Below are 23356 nucleotides of genomic sequence, written 5' to 3'. Positions count from 1 at the left end.
CCTGCCAATGCAGGGGACACGGGTTCGAGCCCTGGTCTGGGAAGATCCCACATGCCGCGGAGCGACTAAGCCTGTGAGCCACAACTACTGAGCCTGCGCGTTTGGACCCTGCGCGTCTGGAGCCTGTGCTCCGCAATGGGAGAGGCCGCGACGGTGAGTGGCTCGCGCGCCACGATGAAGAGTGGCCCCCACTTGCCACAACTGGAGAAAACCCTCACACAGAAACAAAGACCCAACACAGCCAAAAATAAAATATAAATAAATAAATAAATTTAAAAAAAAAAGACACATAAGTACTAGGGATGTAATGTACAACATGATAAATATAATTAACACTGCTTTATGTTATTTATCAAAGTTGTTGAGAGTAAACCCTAAGCGTTCTCATCACAAGGAAAAAAAATTTTTTTTCTATTTCTTTAATTTTGTATCTATATGAGATGATCGATGTTCACTAAACTTACTGTGGTAATCATTTCATGATGTATGTAAGTCAAATCATTATGCTGTACACCTTGAACTTACACAGTACTGTGTCAATTATATCTCAGTAAAACTGGAAGAAAAAAAAAGAAATGTCCTTGGTTTTTAGAATCCCTCATGAACGAATGTGGAGGCCTGGAGGTGGGGATGGTTAGTTATAAAGGACAAAGATGCACAGGGGAGGAGGTAGCAGGGCACCATTTAGGTTTTCACAAACTCTAGAAGAGGTGGCATTTCCCAAGCTCTCCACCACCCACCCTAACTTGCAGAGGACAAAACTACCAAGATGGACACCACTGTAAAATGCCATCATAGATTCAAGGCCAACTTCTCCAGGCAGAATCAAAAGCACCACTGACAGGGATGATATAAAGGACCCTCTCCTGGCTAGCAGTCTGGATGAGATTGTCTTAGAGGTCTCTTTCAACCTGGACATTCTACATTTAAATCTTCCTTCATCCTTTTCCTGAGCTTGGATCTTCCAGCCAAGAGCTTATTTTACCAGAACTCACTCTACCAACTGTGTAGACTCTGATTATCTTTGGATCACCTTATTTTTAACTCTTCTCCATTCCCAGAACACATTCACAGATACATGAATAAATTTTGTCTATAAATTTATTGGACATAATTTATTACAGTAGAAGATCTGGACAAAGCAAAAATAGTTAAATTTTTTATTTGCCCTGATCTAGCAGCTTTTATTTCTCTTAAAATTCCTGAAATGTTCTTTCTCAAATCCCATATCTTGATTGGACACTTTAAAAATAGAGCCAAGGACCTGAGTCTACTTTTTAAGAATCTCAATCACATTTATGGGAAATTTACTTAGTGCACATTTCTTTTCTCCCTTCCATCCAGTCCTGTCAGATGGCTTTACTGGCAGGACTGACACTGACCTCTTACCTGATGGTACCCTATTTCTCTACCTCACTTGCCTCAAATTAAGAGGATCTGTAATCACAAATAAGAACCCAACATCCAAGATGAGAAGAACACGAGTAAGTGGCATCGACTCATCGTTCTACTGTCCTCTTCTCTTGCCCCTTACTGCTCTTCTTCACCTCCCCCAACCACCCTACGAATATGAACTCTGATTTATTGTCGAATATGGTAGAATTTCATCGTATTTGTGAAATTTCTTAACTGCACAAATTTGGATGAAAATTAACGTGTAAGTGCCCAAAATGTTATATGGTTTTAAATAAAACAATCCTGCTGGTGGATCTAGATATAGTTTTAATTTTTGTAGAATAGAATATAAACCACTGACCAACAAAGGTTCTAAAAAAGGCTTTTCGCACAGGATTCTGGAGAGTCTTGCACTTCCACTCAATCAGGAAGGCAGTGAAATATGGAAAGAGCACTGGATTGGGAGTCAGAGAAATGAGGTTCTGTCCTCAGTTTTAACCTCAGGTCTCCTCATCTGTCACAGGGAAACCTGCAGGCACCAACTGTAACTTTCCACATTATTTTTACCTTAAGTCCTTTCTATCTGCTTCTGATTTTTTGTTTCCTTACTGCGCTACCTAAAGACACAATTTATACCGTGAAGGTACCTGATGCACTTCTGATTTTACTACTGGACAGAGGAAAGACAGGAGCACAGTGATGTAAAAGCCAAGTTAAGAGGCTATAAACCCAGCTCTCCTCCATCCTGGCACTGGTAGCTATGGAGGAAGTGGGATAACTGATCAGAGAATAAGGGGCCTCTACTAAATCTGAGAGAGGGTGTGTATCAGACCTACTGTAGTTGGGCAAAAGTAGTGAGGCACATGGCCCAAAAGTCGCTTATATTAGTGTCCACTTGTTAGTTTGGATCTTTTTCAATTTTTCTCTTAATTTTTATCCATTCAGCAACCACTAAGTTCCTAATATGCACATAAGAGATGCTCGATAAATGTTAGATGAAGGAAAAATACTCAGAAATTCAGAAGTCACTCCAGCACTCTAGAAAACACATAAACCTTCACGTTCTTCCCTCCACCGTTCTTGGCTCCACCTCTGTTCACATCACAGGTCACTCAGTGCTCATGTGACTAAGTCTGTAAGCACAGTATGACATGGCCGTGCCTAATGCAAATGTCCATTTCACTAAAAGGTTGTCTTCAAAGCAGGTACTAGTCTTCAGCCTGAAACCACCTCAGCGGGTCTTCAGTTTCATCTGAGGATACGCCACAGTGATGATGCCTGCTATAGAGGACACGAGACCTCCAAGGCCTATGATGCCAGGATTGGACTTATAGATCCCCAACTGGTCCAAAGGGTTCAGGATATCACAGAAGTTCTTCACTGTGTCCAGGAGCAAGGGAGGATGCTTCTTCAGAGATCGGAATAAGAGAAGAAGAAAGGACTGGAGCCATTCTGTTTCCTCATCAGCCACGCTATACACAAGAGGATCCTGGGATGGTGATTTCTCCTTCTTTGCTCTGTCGTGTGCAACCTGTTCCATCTGCAGGGAGATTTCATACAGATCCCTGACCAGGCTCAGCAGAAGAGAATAGTAGTAATGGCGTGCAGCCCACATTCGCCATTTCTCTTTGTTAATGCCAGAGGCGAGCCCTACGCTCCTCACAAAAAGGATGGTGTCACAGATGAAATAAATCACACGGTTCAGGCTGGCTAATATTAGGCAGATGCGGGGCACTAGGTCAGTGGCATGAATGCTCTGCTGAATCGTCTGTACAGCATGTACCACATTGCCTAGTCTGAACCCTGCAAGAAGAACCCACAAGAGTTAACAGTTATTTAATCAGTATGTAACAGGATTTTACAGGCAGAATCCCTGTATCAGGGTGAGAGGTCAGCACTGTTTTTTTTAACAACTGACCGTCCTCTGAGGCTCAGTCTTTGCTCAGGAAAGGAGGACTGTACAGTATGTTAAGGACACCTAAAATGATCCTGGAATGTAAAAAAGACAGTGACTCTTTAAACTTATTGCCTCCATTTCAATGACTACATTAACAATGACTTACTACACACTTTAGGCAAAGGTCAATCATAAGTGTGGATTGTTACATATGAATATCACCAGCTACACTTCTTTAGAAGGAAGGTACTGCAAATTACATGAACTCCAGATGCAACATTCTTTTGGAGAGTCTGATACCTTACACTGTACTTACTTTCCAGTTAAAAGATTGCTTTAAAAAAAAAATACCATTATCATACTGCCATTTCTCTGGTCCAAAGCCCCTTTGGCTCCCTACTGTCAAAAAGACAAAGTAGAGATGGTACGTTTTAGTGGATAACACAACTAATAATACTGTCATATGTGACTCCTAGTTCAATTAAATCAACCATTGCAAGGGCATGTCCTTTATCTGAGCATGTAACTCAATTAATCAGGGATGCATCAATCAATAAATATTTACTGAGCACCTTCTCAGAATAAGTTATAGTCCTAAACATTATGGAGGATACAAAAGAACTACTTTCCCTAAGTGACTATATCTTAGACTCAGCAAACGTTCAGAAGTAGCTACCCTCAGGAAACTTATGATCTCAGAAAAATGTTTTGTATTATTTTATCAAAAATAACACAAAATATGTAATGAATAATCTTGGTTTCCAGTTCTGGCTGTTGCACTAACTTAGTGACCTTGGGTAAGTCCTTTCTAGACTTCAGAGACTAGTGATCTTTAAAGGACCTTTGAGCTCCAACATTCCAAAGAGCCTGAGAACTTCTCATCTTGGCTTTCCAAGCCATCCAGAAAAGCTCCTTCCCGTCCCTCTGCTTGACAATGTAAGTCTTGTCTCCATCAAACTAGTTTTCTCATTGATCCTCAATACAGTGGTTTGCCCAGAACAGTCCTGAGCCTCCACTAGAGGAAACCACCCTTCAAGAATGTTCTCCTAATCCTTCTCTCTTGCCACACCTCAAGTTCCACCTCCTCCAAACATCTTTCTTTTTCTCTACCCCAACCAACATATTTGGTACTAAATATTAGATCGTTATACCATGTGATCTTAGTTCTCCCATAAAGCTCAGGACTATATCTATATGAAGCAGGTACTCAAAGTGAATTAAATGAGTACAAAACACTGACCACTTTTTGGCATTAACATGATACAATCCCACAAATGACTTAAGAAAATGTATCCATCCATTTCCTCTAGCAATCCGTTAAGAGAAGGGAAAAAGGCAGGGGGTCAAGGATATAGCTATTCTATTCTTTGAGGGTTCCCAGGAGCCAGAAGCTCATGTCAAAGATTGCCAGAACATTTTGTGATTCTAAGAACTAAAGGTGAACTAACACATTGTATGTCTCACTGGTTACGATTAAGCAGAAAGATATAATGTAGCACCAAAAGTGAACATAGGAGGGTGTTTGTGAATGGTGTGCAGCAAAACATTCAATCCTTTTGGCCTGTCATTCCATGAGGGCAGCCTTACTGGTGAACTTCATCAATAAAGCTGATTGACTAGAAAATCGTGACCTAGGAAATATTTTGTGAATTACAAGGTCTGAGGATTCTAAACCAGGAGCCACTGTCCCTCAAGGGACAGGGTACTTACATTTACGGCCAGTGCTCACACTGGACTCCAGTTTCTTGAGCTTCATAACAACCTCCTGTTTGTCAGCTTTAGGCTCTAACAAATATCTAAGCAACATGCATGTGTACTGAGTGGCTCTGAAATGGAAAAAAAATGAGGAGAACGATTTACAAACCAAATAAAATTTGACTCATGAAGTAGGGGAAGGAGAAACATGTCCTGCTAAAAGCAAAGTTTCCAAGACAATTTCTCATGTAGCAGCTCTTACAAGAGCAAAATTCTGCAACAGTCACTCCACAGGGCTAAAGGGTAGAACATGTCATGGAAATGCAACACAAAGGTAATGAAAGAGAACTCTGCAATAATACAGTGAACAGCTCTTCAGAAGGCCTCTTGCTGGCACAGAGAAATGGATATAGTCAAAGCAGTAAACTGCACAAAAATCGACCTCATGTTAAGTCTGCAAAGATCCATATTCTTTATTTCTTCCGGTGTAAATTGCTAAAAGATTTTCAGATTTCTAAAAGGAAATTTTTTTACCAACTACTTATGTGACAGGTCACACACTCAAACCAGAGCCAAATGAGAAGTCCACCATTTGCATATTGCTTAACTTTTTATAAAAGGACCAAATACACACCAATACATAAATAAGTACAGATTTGTCTTTCAAAACTAATTAGTATTTTATATAAAATACAGACTCCTGTTTAATAATACTAAATATTCAATAGTGATTATTGTCATGAGTACAAATAGCAATGCCTTACCAACAGAAACATAACAAATAAAAAATTCTGTATCACATAAACATCTAAATGTATTTGGCAGTCTAGTAAATAAAGTAGGTAGATGCCTGTTTCCTACTGCCCTGTAACCGCATTTGAATCCCTTTATGCTATAAATATTATTCTCAATAAAAATATAGCACATTTTCCAAAATGGTGAACTTGTTATTGTGCATGAAGTAAAAAGAAACAATCTCTCCTTCTCTTTTAAGTATGCTTCCTGGATACAGGGCTCAAGCTGGTCAGGTCAATGAATCCCCCTTTTTCAGATCTGGTCTAATAATAGGAATGCGTCCAAACACAAGGCATTATTTTCTAAATGCTAGTGTGTTCAAAGAAGCTATAGATCACCAAGAGGATTAGGAAATGAATACTAGAGATCTCACACCTTGCTGAATAGGTATATCCTAAACAATTATTTATATTTTATTTTTTTTTGCCACACCACACAGCATGTGGGATCCTAGTTCCTTGACCAGGGATCGAACCCGTGCCCTCTGCAGTGGAAGTGCGGAGTCCTAACCACTGGAACGCCAGGGAATTCCCCTAAACAATTATTTATTAACCAACCTCACTGATAAAATTTGCAGGGTACATTCTAAGTACACTGGATTTGTAGGCTTCTATTTTAATGAAGTTTGTATATAATGCAACCATTTTGAAAATCTATCAAATTAATTAGAAAGATAGTATGGCTTGGTAGTTAAAGAAGTGGGCCCCGAGTCAACTGTGTGGTTTTAAATCTCTCAATTCAGTCACTTAGTCCCTATTAACCTCCTTCTGCTTCAGTTTCCCCATTTCACAGAAATGGGGATGATTTAGAGAATTTAACCTAATAGGGTTGTGTTGAGGGTTAAATGGGTTAATAGTTGTAACACACTGAGAACAACGTCTGGCATTAAGTCCGCTTCCAAAAGTCTCATAATTATTGGGGCTACTATTGATCTGTGTGTATTAGCACTTGCACACCCAGAAGGAAAAACTGTTAAATAAAACTGCAACTGTGACTAATTTCTTATTATTGAGCAAGACTCAACCGAATTCCTAAAAAAAAATTATGAATTAGTACTAAAGCCGCAATCTCTTTAATATTTTCGTGTACCTTAGAGGTGCAGTCAGTTCTTTCTGAGGCTCTCCACACTGTATTTTACAGTTCACAAAACTATTTCACATGCGCTATCTCAATGAGATAGACGGGACAAGAATGGGAGATAAATACAAGTGTTGGCTTCGCTAGTCATAAATGTCAACCCAGAGTTTCTCTTAAATAATTCCTCGGAAGAATGTTGGGCGGAGAAAACCCAGTCTTTCTCAGGTTAGGAGAGGAGGGTTCGTCGGCTGGTTTAACACTGCCAGCGCCCCCGAAGCGGCTGCGGGACTTTGGGGCACGAGGCTCGGGACCGGACGCGGTGCGTTCGGGCAAGCCCCACTGAATTTAGGGTGAGGAGAGGCTCCAGGACCACAGTCCCTCCGGGAGCCGGCAGCGTCCTTCCTGCTGTCGTCCACTGGGCTACTAGCTCCTTCTCCGGATGCCGGAGAACAGGGAACCTTGTACCGGGTTGAGGGACGGGGAAGGGCTAGAGGCCGTGGGCACCAGACTCACCTGAAGAGTCGGTCCCGGCCCTGGGTCTGGTTGGTGAAGCGGATGAAGGCGTCCATGGCACCCAGCCCAAGGACAAGAGTCGCACTGGGTTCTTTTGCGAGTCCTCAGGGGCTGCTGACGGGTCCCCACGGAACTGTCGGTCCCTGCCAGCCCAAGGAGCCGAGTCTCCCCACCCCCGTGGGGGCGGGTGCACTTTCCGAAGAGCAACTTCTCGGGCTTCCGGTTTGGGGCCGGAAGTTGTGGTTACTAAGGCGACGTCAAGCTGCCGGCCCAGGTGAGCGAAACCTCGGCTTTTGCCCTCGGGTGCAGCGGCTCCTTACTTGTCCCAGGACTCTCCTGTATCTCTAGGATCTCCTAGAGGGGGATCTGAGGGAGCCCGTCTCCTCAGCGTCGGCTTCCCCGGGACGCCCCGCGCCTCCCCGCAGATCCCGGGTACCCAGGGACCCCCAGCGGAATCCCGAATGGAGATTCCTCTGAACTTTTGCTTGGGAACTGAGGAGCTTAATCATTTCCCAGCTCTGTGCCTCCGTTTCCCTTGAGCAACACCAGCTCCAGATCTGGGGAAGGAAATGGTTAGAGCAGAAATGAGGCAATTCATGGAGTGTATTTTAGTAGGAGAGCTGGGTAAAGTGAGAGAATTTTCTGTTAGGATTATTAACACTGAAAGAAGATTGCTACTTGAGGAAATTCTAAAAGGGTTAACGTGAACAAAGTGGGGGCAAAAAGAGATTAAAATGAAATTGCACCACTGAACGTTCCTTCTGTGAGGGCTGAAGACATGAAGCCCCACTCATTCCATAGCAGTAACTTTATAAAATGTACAACCTATAGTCACAAAGTAAGGTCATCTATTTTTGTAATCTTTATTCCCGTGGTCAGGCCTGCCCCTAACATTTGCAGGCCCTGGGTAAAAGTACAAATAGAGACCCACAAACCATATGTTTAAATGTTTAAATTTTTAAATCAAGGTAACAAATTGTTGAATAAGCTACGTTCTTTTCTCCTACCTGGACAAATGTACCGTCATAATGATCAAGAAGTCCAGTTTCACATTCAGGATTCTTGGACTCCTTGGAATACCTGGAAACACGGCTAGAATATGGTACTATGGGGAGAGCTGATCTCCAGTCCTTTCCCAGCCCTTTCCACCCCATTTCTGGCTCCCACTTACATCACTGAGAGGGGCCTTGCATACATAGTGTGGATACGCCAAGCCACATGCAAGTTCTGCCCATTATCCTGCAAAGCGCCATGCCTTGTCCACCTTTCAGGTCTAGGGGTGCCCATATTAGCACCCATTTCTCTGCCCTCCAGAGAAAGCTGGGAAAGAGGCTCATGCAGAACCTGGCATTGTTTGGGCAGTAAATTCCAGGGGTACAGGCACCCTGAACATGGTCTAGACTCCAGAAGAGGGGCAGTCTAGGCTTTGGGTGGGGATAGCCTCTTTACCCCACGAATTACTCATCCTTTGCAGAGGGGAGTGCCTGGAAGAGAGCCAGAAGTATTCTCTTAATTCATGTCCCAGAGCAGGGCAATACTGCAAGCAATAAGAATTTCAGTGGTAGCACTGTACCAACCACAGTGCTAAGCTCTAGGCCTAGGGCAATAGATTAATGAGGGACACAAGAAAAATGGGAAAGTACAACACAGTGATGCGTTAGATGATAGAGGTGAGCACAGGGTGCTCCTAAACACAGATTTATATAGTTTGTTTTCTATACCTACAATTCTGCCTTTTCCACTGTATCATAAATTGAATCATTTAGTATGTAGCATTTTCTGATTTCTTTCAATTAGCATAATGCATTTGAGTTTCATCTATGTTGTGTATGTCAGTAGTTTGTACATTTTTATTGCTGAGTGGTATTCCATTGTATGGATGTACCATACTTTGTTATCTCTTTATCCACTGAAATACATTTGTGTTGTTTCCAGTTTGAGGCAATTATAAAGCTGCTATAAATGTTTAAGCACAGATTTTCATATGAAACATGTTTTAATTTTTCTTGCATAAATATGTAGGAATGGGATTGCTGAATCACGTTAAGTGTACATTCAGCTTTGTAAGAAACTGCCAAGCTGTTTTCCAAAGTGACTCTACTATTTCGTGTTCCCACTGAATATGGGATGTGACTATGTAGGAGTTTATCTATTCACCTACAATAAACATTTGGGTTGTTTCCAGTTTGGAGCTCCTACAAGTAGAGCTGTAATGAATGTTCATTTACAAGTCTATGTTTGGACATATGATTTCGGTTCCCTTATATCACACCTAGGAGTAGAATGACTGGCTATTGTGGTAGGTGTAAACTTAACTTTTTAAGAAATTGCTAAACTGTTTTCTACACTGTACTATTTTACTTTCCCAGCAGCAGGTGGAAGAGTTCCAGCTTCTCCTCATCCTCAACAACACTTGTTACGGTCTATCTTTCTAACTTCAGGCTTTCTAATACATGTGTAGTAGTAGTATGGTCTATCTTTCTAACTTCAGGCTTTCTAATACATGTGTAATTATAATTTGCATTTCTCTGATGATTGACCATGTTGAACATCTTTTAATATGCCTGTTTGCCTTATGTGTATCTTCTTTGGTTAAGTGTCAATGCAAATCTCTTTTCCATTTTTAAAAATTGCGTCATTTTCTTATTACTGAGTTTTAAGAGTTTTCAAAATATTCTGAACACAAGCACTTTATTACATATATGACCTACAAATATTTTCTCCCAGTCTTTGGGCTACCTTTTATTCTCTTAAGTGTCTTTTGTAGAGCATAAGTTTATTTTTGAAAGGTTTAAATTATCAATTTGTTCTTATAGATTGTGCTTTAATGTCGTATCTAAGGAATCTTTGTCTAACTGAAGATTGCAAAGGTTTTCTCCTGAGTTTTCTTCTATAAGTTTTATAGTTTTAAGTTTTATATTTAGGCCTGTGATCTCCTTTGAATTAATTTTTGTATATAGTGCAAGGTATGGATTGGAGTTCTTTTTTTCCCATATGGATATCTAACTGAGGCAGCATTATTTATTAAAAGGATTATCCTTTTTCCACTGAATTATCTTTGCACCTTTGTCAAAAATAAACTGTCCATATCTGTGTGGGTCTAATTCTGTATTCTCTATTCAGTTTCATTGATCTATTTGTCTTTTTTTTGTGTGTTTACCTCTTCATTTCCCTCACCTATTTCACTTATCCTCCCACCCCCGTCCCTTCTGGCAGCCACCTGTTTGTTCTCTGTATCTATGACTCTTTTTTTGGTTTTTTTTTGTTTTGTTTGTTCACTTGTCTTGTTTTTTAGATTCCACATATAAGTGAAATCACACAGTATTTGTCTTTCTCTGTCTGACTTACTTCACTTAGCATGGTACCCTCTAGGTCCATACCTGTTGTTGCAAATGGCAAGGTTTTATTCTTTTTTATGGCTAATATTCCATTGTGTATATCACATCTTCTTTATCCATTCATCTGTCAGTGGGGACTTAGGTTGCTTCCATATCTTGGCTATGTGAATAATGCTGCAATGAACATAGGGTGCATATATCTTTTCAAAATAGTTTTTGTTTTGTTTTGTTTTCTTTGGGAAAATATCCAGAAGTGGAATTACTGGATCATATGGTAGTTCTATTTTTAATTTTTTGAGGAACTTCCATACTATTTTCTGTAGTGACTTCACCAATTTACATTCCCACCAAGAGTGCATGAGGGTTCCCTTTTCTCCACATCCTCACCAACACTTGTTATTTGTTGTCTTTTTGTCTTTTTTGATGCCAATACCACACTGTCTTGATTACTCTGGCTTTGTAAGTCTTGAAGTAGGTAGTGATGGTCCTCTAATTCTTTCTTTTTCTAAGTTATCTTGGCTATTCTAGGTACTTTGCATTTTCATATGAAGTATAACATCAGCTTCTTAATTTCTAAAAAAAAAAAAGCCAACTGGGATTATCATAGGGATTGCTTTGATTTTATAAATCAATTTGGGGAGAATTGACATCCTAAAAAAGTTGAATCTTCCAACCCATGAGTAAGGTCTCTCTCTCTCCATTTATTTAGGTCTTCTCTTAGCGGTATTTTACAGCTTTCAGGGTACAGGCCTTGTACATCTTTTGTCAAATTTAACCTTAAGTATTTCATATTTTTATACTATTATAAATAGTATAATAAATAGCATTTTTAATTTCAACTTTTTATTGCTTGTTGTCAGTATGTAGAAATATAGGAGGTTTTTGTATATTGAACTTTTATCCTGCAACCTTGCTAACCTCATTTATTAGTTCTAGTAGATTTTTTAAAAAAGATTACATCAGGTTTTCTCTATAGATAATCATATTGTCTGATTATAAATAAAGACAGCTTTACATAGTTCTTTCCAGTCTGGATAAAACAGTCCCACACCACCCAAAAAAATTCCCTCATGCTGTCCTTTTAAAATAACATTAAATAACATCATCCCTCCACTTATAACTCCTGCCAACCACTGATCTGTTCTCCATTACTCATTTTGATTTTCAAGAATGCCTTATAAATGGAATCACTGCACATAAATTTTTAGACTGGTTTCTTTTATTCAGCATAATGCCTTTGAGATTTATCCATGTTTCTGTATGTATCAGTAGTTCTCCCCTTTTTATTACTGAGTGGTATTCCATTATGTGGATATAACACAGTTGGTTTGTCTATTCACCTGGTGAAGGACATTTGGATTGTTTCCCGTTCGGGGTAATTATAAATAGAACTGCTATAAACACTTTGTGTATAGGCTTTTTTGTGCCCTCAAGTTTTCATACTCTTACAGTAGATACTCAGGGGTGGTATTGCTGGGTCATATGATTAATATATGTTCAACTTTATAAGACACTGCCAAACTCTTTTCCAGAGTGGTGGTATCACTTTGCATTCCTAACAGCCATCCATGTATGACAGTCCGATTGCTCTGCATCTTCACAAGTATTTCATACTGTTAATATTTTTTTAAAAATTTGAGCCATTGTAGTAGGTATGTAGTAGTGATTGATAAGTTATTAAGAAATATTTTCTAATATTTTGAGGTTTTGTATACTTCTAAATATGTTATTGATTTCTAAAATAATTTCTGTATGATCAGAGAACATAATTTGTATGACTTGAGTACTTACAAATTTATTAAGACTTGTTTATGGCCCAGAATATGATTTTTCTTGATAAATGTTTCAAGTGTACTTAAAAAAGAATTTGTATCCTGCTGTTGTTGGGTAGAGTGTTCTACAACTGTCAGTCAGATCAAATTCGTTAATAGTGTTCAAGTTTTCTGTATCCTTGCTGATTTCTTTGTCTACATGTTCTATAAATTATTGAGAGAGGGTATTGAAATCTCTGACTATAATTGTGGATTTGTCTATTTCTCATTGAAATTCTATCAGTTTTGCTTCATGGATTTCAAAGCTCTGTTATTAGGTTCATTAACATTTAGGACTGTTATGTCTTCTTGATGAATCGACCCCTTTATTATTATAAAACATACCTCTTTATCCCAGGTAATATTCTTTGCTCTGAAATGTTCTACATATGATATTAATATAGCGACTCCAGCTTTCCTTAGTGTTAGCGTGGTACATCTATTTCTACTCTTTTAGTTTTAACCTGTATGTGTCTTTACATTTAAAGTGGATTTTTGGTGGGCAGCATATATGAGTCTTTCTCCTTTAACTAATCTGACAATTTCTATTTTTTGACTGGAGTCTTTAGACTATTTACATTTGATATGATTATTGATATGTTAGGGTTTCCTATTTGTCTCATCAGTTTTTTGCCCTTTTTCCTCTTTTTTACATTTTTAATTGAGTATTTTTATGACTCCATTTTTCCTCTTTTGTTGGCTTATTAGCTATAACTCTTTGTTTTATTACTTTAGTGGTTGCTTTAGGGTTTATAGTATGCATCTTTAACTTATCATAGTCTACCTTCAAGTGATATCGGTATACTTCTGTTTCTCCCCTCCTAGGCTTTGTACTATTATTGTCATATATTTTTCGTCTACATATGTTATTAACCCCACACTACATTATTATTTTTGTTTAAACATTTTAGATATCTTTTAAAGGAATTTAAATAGTAAGAGAAAGTCTTTTATATTTACCTACATAGCTATCATCCAGTGCTTTTCATTCCTTTGTGTAGATTCACGTTTCTCTCTGATGCCATTTTTCTTCTGCCTGAAGGCCTTCCTTTAACATTATTTCTTATAATGCTGGTCTGCTGCTGATGAGTTCTTTCAGGTTTTGTATGTCTAAATATTCTTTATTTCACCTTCATTTATTTATTTATTTATTTATGTTTGTGTGTTTGTTTGTTTGGCCTCACAGCTTGCAGGATCTTAGTTCCCCAACCAGTGATTGAACCCGGGCCCTCGGCAGTGAAAGCACAGAGTCCTAACCACTGGACAGCCAGGGAATTCCTTCACCTTCATTTATTGAAAGATACGCTTTTTGGCCTGGAATTCTTAATTGACAAATTTTTTGCTGTCAGTACTTTTAAGATGTTGCTTCACTGTCTTCTCGCTTCTGCTGTTTCCTTCAGGAAATCTCTTGTCCTTTACTTTGTTCCTCTATGCATGCCTTTCTATCTCTGGCTGCATTTCAGATTTTGTCTTTATCACTAGTTTTGAGCAGTTTGATCATGATGTGCCTTGGTATAAATTTCTTCATGTTTAATTTGCTAGAATTTTTCTTCTTAAATCTGTTGGTTTATAGTTTTCATCAAAATTTGAAAATTTTTGTTCATTATTTCTACAGCTTTTTTTGATCTCTTCCCTCCTTTGGGGATTTCAATCACACTTATACTAGGCTACTTCAAGTTATCCTACACCTCACTGTCTTCATTTTTTTTCAAAAAATTTTTCTTTTTCTTTCATTTTGTTTCTATCACTATGTTTTCAAATTCACTCTTCTTTTTTTTGGCCCATCTAATCTGTTTTGCTCTGAAATCTTGTTATTAATCTAATCCAGTGTATATTTTCATTGCAGACATTATATCAATAGTTTTCATCCTTAAAAGTTCAGGTTGGGGTTTTTTTTTAAACATCTTCCACATCTCTACGTAACATGTTCAGCATTTCCTCTTGATTTTTGAACATGTGGAATATACTAATCCAGATATATACTAGAATTATATATCTGCTAATTCTAATGTTCTGTGTTGATTATGAGTCAGCTTCAATTGATTGAGTTTTTATTATGGCTTGTGTCTTCTTGCCTTTCTGCATTTGAGGTAATTTTTTTAATTGGATGTTAGACATTGTGAATTTTACTTCATTGGATGCTGGATATTTTTGTAACCAAGCAAGGGCTTATGTGCCTGTGGCGCAGAAAGTCAAATTCTGACAGCGGGTGTTTGCAGCAAAGTAAGGGTTTATTGCAGGGTACCAAGCAAGGGAGTGGTCTTTGAGATAGGGATATTTTAAAGGGGAAGAACAAGGAAACTGGGTTTAATCATCATCTTGTGACATTTCTTAATCAGGGTTTCGGGAGTCAGGATGTCTCTGGTTTATGATTCTCTGGCCAGGTGGTCCATGGCTCGGGGGTCTGTGAGTTCATCTTGCCCTAGAGAAACAAGCTGAGTTTATATGTTAATGATGATATCTATAACAGCAATTTTAGTACCTTTACGATGTTGTCAACAACTGCAATCTTAGTCATCTGTTCTGGTTTATTAGTGTCCAATTAGCACAAGATTGAGGTCAGAGAGGACAAGAAAGGGATTGAGGTCAGAGGAGACAAGCAAGGGAATAAAGTTTTGGATAGATCAATCACAAACTCAGTAAGGGAACTTGGTTTGAGGGGGGCTCAGTTTCATACTCGTATTCCTATAAATATTCTTGAGTTTGTTCTGGTATGTAGTTAAGTTATGTAGTAAGTTTGATCTTCTGACTTCCAAGATTTGGTGGGCAATACTAGAGCAGCGTTTATTCTAGGGTTAATTTTCCCACTACTTGGCTATGCTCTTCGGAGTACTCTAACCCAATATTTGTGAATTACGAGGTTTTCCGTTCTCACTGATGGAAACAGGCATTATTCCTGGCCCTGTGTGAGCTCAGCTTACTGTTCCCACTGATGATTTCAGGTGATTCTTTCTTTTCAGACTCAGACCCAGATAGTCTCTCCTCACTTTGCACTGGAAACATCACAAATGTACTCTAGCAGGTGAGAAAAGATGATGGCAGCAGGGCCTTTATAAGACTTCCATGGCCCCAGGGTACTCCGACAGTGTAAGACCCTATGCCACTACCTACTAAGCATCTTAAAATGTACCCCATGTTCCACATTAAATGCCTTTTTTAAACTGTAACATTTGAAAATCTTTTTATATCGTACAGTTTTGAGTTTTATAAAGTATAGGTTGCTTGTTCTTTTCTTATAGACTTAAACATTATGCACACACAGAGTGGAGTTGATAAGTTGTAAATACTTTTGTAAATATTTAATTATTTTGATTTTGTGGGTTTTTTTTTTTTTAGTCAGTATTTTTTCAAGTCTCAAACATTTCTGCAGGCCCTTGAAAAATCTCATAGGCTCTGGGCACTGTGCCTACAGAGCTCCTGGATGGGAGCAGGGGAAGTAGAGAGAAAGGAACAAATTGTACAGCAAGGATTGGATAATGCTTGAGCTGCATCTGATTGGAGGGGAGGGAAAAGGAACTGGAGAAGTTGTTGCTCCCTACCCAGCTAGCTTCAGCACAACCATTTGCAGAGATGGAAGAGCCAGGAGAAGGCACAAGTTGTAGGAGAAAGGGTGTATTCTATTTGGGACAGAAAGACAGCCACTGTCTTATCAGGAGGTGAAGAAAGGCAACAGGGTGCCAAATTCCTTTCCTTTTGTCATAGGGCACATCGTCTTGAGCTGGTCTGGAAGATGTGAATAGTCAATACCTGTCTCTGCTAATACCCTTATTAATATGAAGAGCATATCTTAGAAATGTGGCAATAAGGAAGATGCCAATCTCTAGAATAAATAGTTCCCATAGGCTAATATGCTAAGGAGGATGATGGGCTGTCTTATGATAACTTCCCCTTTTTCTCAAAGTACCTTGGCTTACTTCCTTGATCAGTTTTGCAGAATTTCATAGATGTTTCCAGCACCACCTTCTGTGATGACATCTCCCAAAGGAAGTCGAGCCCAGAAGCTGAAGCTGCCCACTTTAACACGAAAGGGGACACTGGAGGTGCCGTCCCCTACAGAGGAGGACTGGTCTAAGGACGATGAAGAGGACTGGGTCTTCAAGGGTCCAGATCAAGAGCAGGATTCCCTACCTCAGCCTTATCGAATGATCAACAAGCTAGTGAACTTTCTGTTTGACCACTCGTGGGAAATTATTGAGGAGAGGGAAGCATCGAGGAAAGCTGAGCTCAGCCGCATCCAGCCCACCATCTACCCTCCACTTCTAGAAAGCAAGGTATGGAGCGGCTGACAAGGCGGCCTTGTTTCTGAATTGAGTGTTAATAAATGATAACACCTGATCCAGGGAAGGAATTACTACCAGGAACCTTCATTCAATAGGACAGTGCATTTTTGAAAGATTATAGGCATGCTGGTGTTGATTAAAATAGATCTAGTAATTGCCTGGGGAAATGTGTGTTCTGGTTAATTGAAGATTATACAGATGTATCTTTTACATCCTATTGTTATTTAAAAATCTTTCAGAGCGTATTAATCACTCCCTTGCTTGATGGTTGAAAATCTGCCAGTGTGTCAGTTATAGCTCTTACCAGTGTTGTAGATGAATAAAGTGAAGGGAATGGGGCCAGTGGTCCACTCACCACAGGGCCTGTGGTCACGCTTAGTGTTGTGAATGAGCATTTATTCTCAACTTCTTTGTTTTCTCTGGCCCCTTTCCCCTAAGAGTAGAATGCTATGACTTTCTTGATGTTTGGGCAAGATATTTAGATGGGCACTGTGTTTGGACATGATACTATAACTAGGAGGGACCTGCTTCCCTCTTTGAAAAGTTAGCTCATATTACTTGCAGATGGCGATAACTGAAAAAATCATTCCTTTTTTCTATGTTTTTCTTTTCCCAGCTCAACAAAATGCCAAATTGTATGGCTGTTTCCCAAGACTATGTGTTTATTGGAGGAACCAAAGGATTCTCCATCTATAATCTGTACAGTGCTAAACGAATATATGTTTGGGAGAAACTTAAGGTTGATGTCACTTCCATCTGGGCCACAGATTTGGGGAGTGAAATACTTATTGCTTCTGTGGATGAAATGGGTACACGTTCTTCATCTTCCTTTTTAGCCTAATTTATAGGTACCTGTAGACTGTTGTTCAACTTAATCTCCTTTCCAGGCATGGGAGGGGCCAGACCTGGAGAGTTCTCCCTGGTCATGTAGTATTAACTAACATCTGCAGGACAGTATGGTGTGCCAGGCACTATTCTAACATTTCACACATGTTGGCCCATTTCACCGTCACAATAGCCTTAGTAGGTAAATACAGTTTATTATTCTTGTTTTTCAGAAGAGGCAACTGAGGCATGGAGGTTAAATAACCTACTTGAGGTAATGCAGAAAGTAAGTGGCACAGGCAGGATTTGAACCAGGCAGTGTGGGCCCAGAGTCCACATCCTTTCCAGCACTCAGCAATCCTGCTGCTCATTTAAGCCAGGCTTGCTTTTCTTCCTCAGCCTGAGGATGACCCAGGCATGGGGACCATAGTATAGAGAACTATGGACAGTGTCCTGGAAGATACGTGTCTGCAGGAGAGTGACCTGACCCAACTGGCATTTTAGGAAGAGCACCCTGATAGGAGTTTGCAAAAGTCAAATGGAGAGGTAGAGAGACCAGGAGGAGCTAGTGCATTCATTTAGGAGAGAAATTAGGAAGGTCTGAACCAAGGCAGGGGCTGTTAAAATGAAAAGAAAATTGTACTGTAGTTCTGTAAGATGTTAACATTAGGGGAAATGAGGTGAGGGATTATAAGGGAACTCTTTGTACTATTTTTGCAATTTTTCTCTAAGTCTAAAACTAGTTCAAAATAAAAAGCTTAAAAAAATGAAAAGGAAAATATAGTGGAAAAACTTGGTGAGTAATGGAATATACGTATGGGGGCAGGGAGTAGGGCGGTATGTGAGGGTAAGTGAAAAAAAATGACTCCTTTCCTCCTTAGATAATGGGGTGGATGATGATGCCATTACTTGATAAGCAATTTTAGGAGAATAAGATTTCAGGGGTCTGTGAGTTGAGAAATTCCATTTGAGCATGCACATATTTGAGGCACCTGGAGTGGGAATGTTGATACTCAGGAGGAGTTTGGTGTAAAGATAGGACTGCATTTATCACACTGCATTATATCTAGTTAGTTTCCTGTCTGTGTGATTTTCAATGTGATGAATTTGAGGGCAGAGACTGCCTTGGTTGCCCCTAGCACATTTGTGGTCATGGAGCAGATACCCCATGAATGTTTATTGGGTTGAGTTAGACTTTCACCCACAGTGATCCAGATACCTCTGCAAGGTCGGTATTATGGCTGTAAGGGCAGGTTATGAGTGTCTGGGAGGCACCTAAAGAAAGAGGCAAGAAGTCATGGTGGATGATGATCACATACTAGAGCCCTTAGGTTAAATGAGAATGAGAATGACAAAATTACTTATTGTATCAACAAAATTAACTGCATGAGGAGCTTGTTGGGCTGTGAGAAATGAGGCACATAGAAGAGTAAGATGTGATCCTTTCCCTCAGAGGATCTGTGAACTCACTCGAGGAATAAAAAACACTCACAGGAAGCAGTTGGATAACAATGTGAAACACTATGGGATGATGTGCTAAAACAGATGAATAGAAATCACGAGTGGATTGGTGTGGCCGAAGTGCTTACAAGAGGATTCTAGAAGAAGAGGGTAGGGCCAGTGTAGACCGAGATGACCCAAGAGGGAGAATAACTTGAACATTTCAAGTGAGGGGTGGAAGAAGGCAAGGAGTCCAAGATGATCATGGGCATTGGAGGAGCCGGGGAGGAAGCCTAATAATGCATGAGTTTATCATGATATCTCAGAAAGTCAAATATAAAATTTAAACTTTTCTTCAGTTCACCTGCCTGTCTTTCATTCTTACTTATTTTTCTGTTTCAGGTATCATTAGACTATTTTATTTTTATAAGGATGGTCTTTACCTCATCAAAGCCATCAATGAAGCGGTAAGCTCATGTTCTTTCATCTGTAGCTGGGCCAAAAGCTGTAGCAAGTCAAGTTTACTTTTAACATGGAGGCAATGACAGCCATCCTAGAGTAGAAAGAAATAGAGACCTCCCTGGCCAGAGAGCCTCCTCCAAAATATCCAATTAAAAGATCCCTCACCATCAGAGGGTACATACTGAATGCCTTGGATTCATTTTCCCGGTTGTCAAGAGAAGAAAATTACTAAGGAACTCCGGTCCAGATTGAGCACCAGACCAACATGTCTAATAACTACTTACCAGTCCCTAAATTTTCCAGGCTGCTTCACATCCTGTTCCCTTTGCATAGAAGGCTCTCCTTGTCTCCCTACCTACTGTGTGTACCTCTTAAATTTCTCTCATTCTTCAAGACCAGCTCAAATATCCCCTCCTCTGAGATGCTTTCCCTGATATACCCAAGAGGAGTTGATCCCTCCCTCCTCTGTGCCACCACCATATAGGAAAGAATTTCTATCAGTGTTTTCTCTACCCTCCACACTTATTTGTTTATATGACTGCTTCTTCTCCTGGATGTAAGTTCCTTGAGGGCAGAGGACATGGCTTATTCACTGTATATTTCTTGTTCCTAGTACATTGCCTGCATACTATAGGTTCTTTTTTTTTTTTTTAATTAATGAATCCAAAAAAGAGGCGGTATTGCTCAGAGTATATTTTTAGTTGTAGTTTGTTTTATAAAAAATACTATTGATGGGCACCAAAGCAATTCAGTGGGAAAAAGAAAGTATTTTCAACAAATGATGCTGGAATGCTGGATAAACAAATGGGGGAAAATGAACCTCAACCCTACCTCACATCATATATAAAAATTAATTTGAGATGGATTATAGACCTAAATGTAAAGGCTAAAAACATTATCCTTTTTGAAGAAAACACAGGAAATGTTTTTTGCAACCTTGGGGCAGGCAAAGATTTCTTAGGACATAAAAGGCACTATCCATAAAAGAAAACAACTAAAATTGGACTTCATCGAAATTAGATACTTTTAATTCCTCATGCCATATACAAAAATTAACTCAAAATGGTCATATATCTATATGAAAAATCTAAAACTATAAAACCTCTAGGGCTTCCCTGGTGGCGCAGTGGTTGAGAATCTGCCTGCTAATGCAGGGGACACGGGTTCGAGCCCTGGTCTGGGAAGATCCCACATGCCGCGTAGCAACTAGGCCCATGAGCCTGCGCGTCTGGAGCCTGTGCTCCGCAACAAGAGAGGCCGGGACAGTGAGAGGCCCGCGCACCGCGATGAAGAGTGGCCCCCGCTTGCCGCAGCTAGAGGAAGCCCTCGCACAAGAAACGAAGACCCAACACAGCCAAATAAATAAATAAATAAATAATAATTAAAGGTGCTAATAATTAAAAACAAAAAAAAAAACCTCTAGAAGAAAACATAGGAGGAAGTCTTCGTGACCTTGAGTTAGGCAAAGATTTTTTAACTACAACACCAAAACCACATTCCATACAAGAAAAAAATTGATAGATTAGACTTCATCAAAACTAAAACCTTCTGGGCTTCCCTGGTGGCACAGTGGTTAAGAACCCACCTGCCAATGCAGGGGACACAGGTTTGACCCCTGGTCCAGGAAGATCCCGCATGCCGTGGAGCAACTAAGCCGGTGCGCCACAACTACTGAGCCTGCGCTCTAGAGTCGTGAGCCACAACTACTGAGCCTGCGTGCTGCAACTACTGAAGTCCCACGCCTAGAGCCCGTGCTCCACAATGAGAATCCACCTCAATGAGAAGCCTGCGCACCTCAACGAAGAGTAGCCCACACTCACCGCAACTAGAGAAAGCCCACACACAGCAACAAAGACCCCACACAGCCAAAAATAAATAAATAAAATAAATAAATTTATTTTTTAAAAAAAACCCTAAAACCTTCTGTTTTGCAAAAGACATTGTTAAAAGAATAAAAAGGCAAGTCATAGACTGGGAGCAAATAATTGCAAGTCACATATCTGATAAAGAACTTGTATCCAGAACATATGAAGAACTCTCAAAACTCAAAACTCAAAAGTAAGAAAACAACCCAGTTTTTTAAAATGAGCAAATGTCTTGGGGAAAAAAGGACAGTTTACTAAAGAATATATAGAGAGGGTAAATAAGATGTTCACCATCATTAGTCATTAGGGAAATGCAAATTAAAGTCATGAGCTATCACTGCACATGTATTAGAATGCCTAAAATTGAAAAGACTGACCACACCAAGTGTTGGCAGAGCTATGGAACAGCTGGAACTCTCATTCACTGCTGGTGGTAAAACATAGTGCCACAACCACTTTGGCAGTTTTTTAAAAAAGTTAAACATACACCTACCATATGATGTGGCCGTTCCGCTCCTAGACATTTACCCAGGAGAAATGAAAGCATATCTCCATACAAAGACATGTACATGAATGTTCACAGCAGCTTTCTTTGTAATAGCCAGAAACCAGAAACCACTCAACACCCATCAACAGGTGAATGGAAAAGCAAATCGTGGTACATACTGCTCAGCAGTAAAAAGGGTGCACATAACAACATGGCTACATCTCAGAATAAACATGCTGAGTGAAAGAAGAGAAACAAAAAAGCATACATACATACTGTACGATTGCATTTATGTAAAATTCTAGAAAATACAAACTAATCTAGTGACAGGAAACACCAGTTTTTGCCTGGGGTGAGTTGGGAGAGGGGTGGAGGGAAAGCTTACAAAGGGGCAGGAGGAAACTTTTGGCAGTGATGGATATGTCCACTTTCTTGATTGTGGTGCTGGTTTCAAGGGATATACATGTCTAAACTAATCAAATTGTACACTTTAAACATGCAGTTTATTATGTTATCACATCCCTAATAAAGCTGCTAAAAAATTTTAAACTTATGCTCGTCAAAAGATGCTATTAGGGACTTCCCTGGTGGCACAGTGGTTAAGAATCCATCTGCCAATGCAGAGGACACGGGTTTGAGCCCTGGTCCAGGAAGATCCCACATGCCGCGGAGCAACTAAGCCTGTGTGCCATAAATACTGAGCCTGCGTGCCACAACTACTGAAGCCCATGCGCCTAGGGCCCATGCTCCTCAACAAGAGAAGCCACTGCAATGAGAAGCCCATGCACACCAACAAAGAGTAGCTCCCGCTCGCTGCAACTAGAGAAAGCCCGCGTGCAGCAAGGAAGACCCAACACAGCCAAAATTAATTAATTTTTAAAAAATAAAAGATGCTATTAGAGTTTGATCAGTATCAGGGGCAGAGAGCGGACCCCAGAGAGCTCTGAGAAACCCCACCGCCGCCCTGCCTAGTGGCCCTCACACCCCAGGAGGAGCCACAGCTGTCACGCCGGCCCCAGTCACTATGACCACAACCCTGAGCAAGGAGGTGGAGACCCAGCAGCCCACAGCCCTCCACACTGCCCACACCTGCACCACCCATGCAAGAAGCTGTGCCTGCTGGTGGGGACAAGGAGGTTATGGCAACAAAGGTTTGGGGAACAGTCAGATGGTTCCTGTGAACAACAGATACGGTTTCACCACCAGTAAGGACACCAAGGAAGATGTACTTGGACAACAGACTGCCATAAAGAATAACCCAGGAAGTGCCTTTGCCGTGTAGGAGATAGACCGTGGAGTGTGATGTTGTTGAAGGAGAAGGGGTGCAGAGGCCCTGTATGATTCCAGTTACATGAAATTTAAGGACAGTTGAAACTAAGCTATGTTGGTGAGGAAGAGCAGAATGTTGGTTGCCTATAGAGGTGTAATTGACTGAAACAGGGCACTAAAGAACTTATACCTTGACTGTGTGTTAGT

At 40.1% G+C, this 23356-nt stretch overlaps 2 protein-coding genes across 6 annotated transcripts in view; one reads left to right on the top strand and one right to left on the bottom strand.

The window, feature by feature from the left end:
• Positions 1-1087: 1087 nt before the first annotated feature.
• PEX11A (peroxisomal biogenesis factor 11 alpha) lies at positions 1088-7575 on the bottom strand. Of its 2 annotated transcripts, XM_059915386.1 has the most exons (3): positions 7373-7528; positions 5003-5118; positions 1088-3198 (listed from the first exon to the last, which is right to left on the bottom strand). In XM_059915386.1, exons 1-3 carry the CDS (start codon positions 7426-7428, stop codon positions 2627-2629), a joined length of 744 nt encoding a protein of 247 aa, XP_059771369.1. In that variant the 5' UTR covers positions 7429-7528; the 3' UTR covers positions 1088-2626. The 2 variants fall into 2 exon arrangements, with proteins under 2 accessions (XP_059771369.1, XP_059771370.1); XM_059915387.1 differs by lacking the exon at positions 5003-5118 and having other exon boundaries at positions 7373-7575.
• Positions 7576-7621: 46 nt separating this feature from the next.
• The window catches only part of WDR93 (WD repeat domain 93), a 50222-nt gene continuing 34487 nt past the window's right edge, over positions 7622-23356 (top strand). For 3 of the 4 annotated variants that reach the window (XM_059915382.1, XM_059915385.1, XM_059915383.1), the window contains exons 1-4: positions 7622-7646; positions 16448-16792; positions 17418-17610; positions 19469-19533. In XM_059915382.1, the coding sequence (XP_059771365.1) occupies positions 16466-16792; positions 17418-17610; positions 19469-19533 (585 nt within the window). In that variant the 5' untranslated portion in view covers positions 7622-7646; positions 16448-16465. The remainder of the gene's footprint in view (positions 7647-16447; positions 16793-17417; positions 17611-19468; positions 19534-23356) is intronic. The other variant, XM_059915384.1, reaches the window with a different exon arrangement.

Source organism: Balaenoptera ricei, chromosome 2 (genome assembly GCF_028023285.1).
Source record: "Balaenoptera ricei isolate mBalRic1 chromosome 2, mBalRic1.hap2, whole genome shotgun sequence".
Taxonomy (NCBI): domain Eukaryota; kingdom Metazoa; phylum Chordata; class Mammalia; order Artiodactyla; family Balaenopteridae; genus Balaenoptera; species Balaenoptera ricei.
The sequence above is the reverse complement of the archived record's forward strand: the minus strand, read 5'-3'. Positions and strand labels throughout refer to the sequence as shown.

Excerpts from the sequence above, each read along its gene's own strand:
- PEX11A (XM_059915386.1), bottom strand. The coding sequence starts at position 7,428 with ATGGACGCCTTCATCCGCTTCACCAACCAGACCCAGGGCCGGGACCGA. Across the intron at positions 5,119-7,372 it reads GGCCGGGACCGACTCTTCAG|AGCCACTCAGTACACATGCA; the intron begins GTGAGTCTGGTG and ends TTTCCATTTCAG. Across the intron at positions 3,199-5,002 it reads TGTGAGCACTGGCCGTAAAT|GGTTCAGACTAGGCAATGTG; the intron begins GTAAGTACCCTG and ends TTCTTCTTGCAG.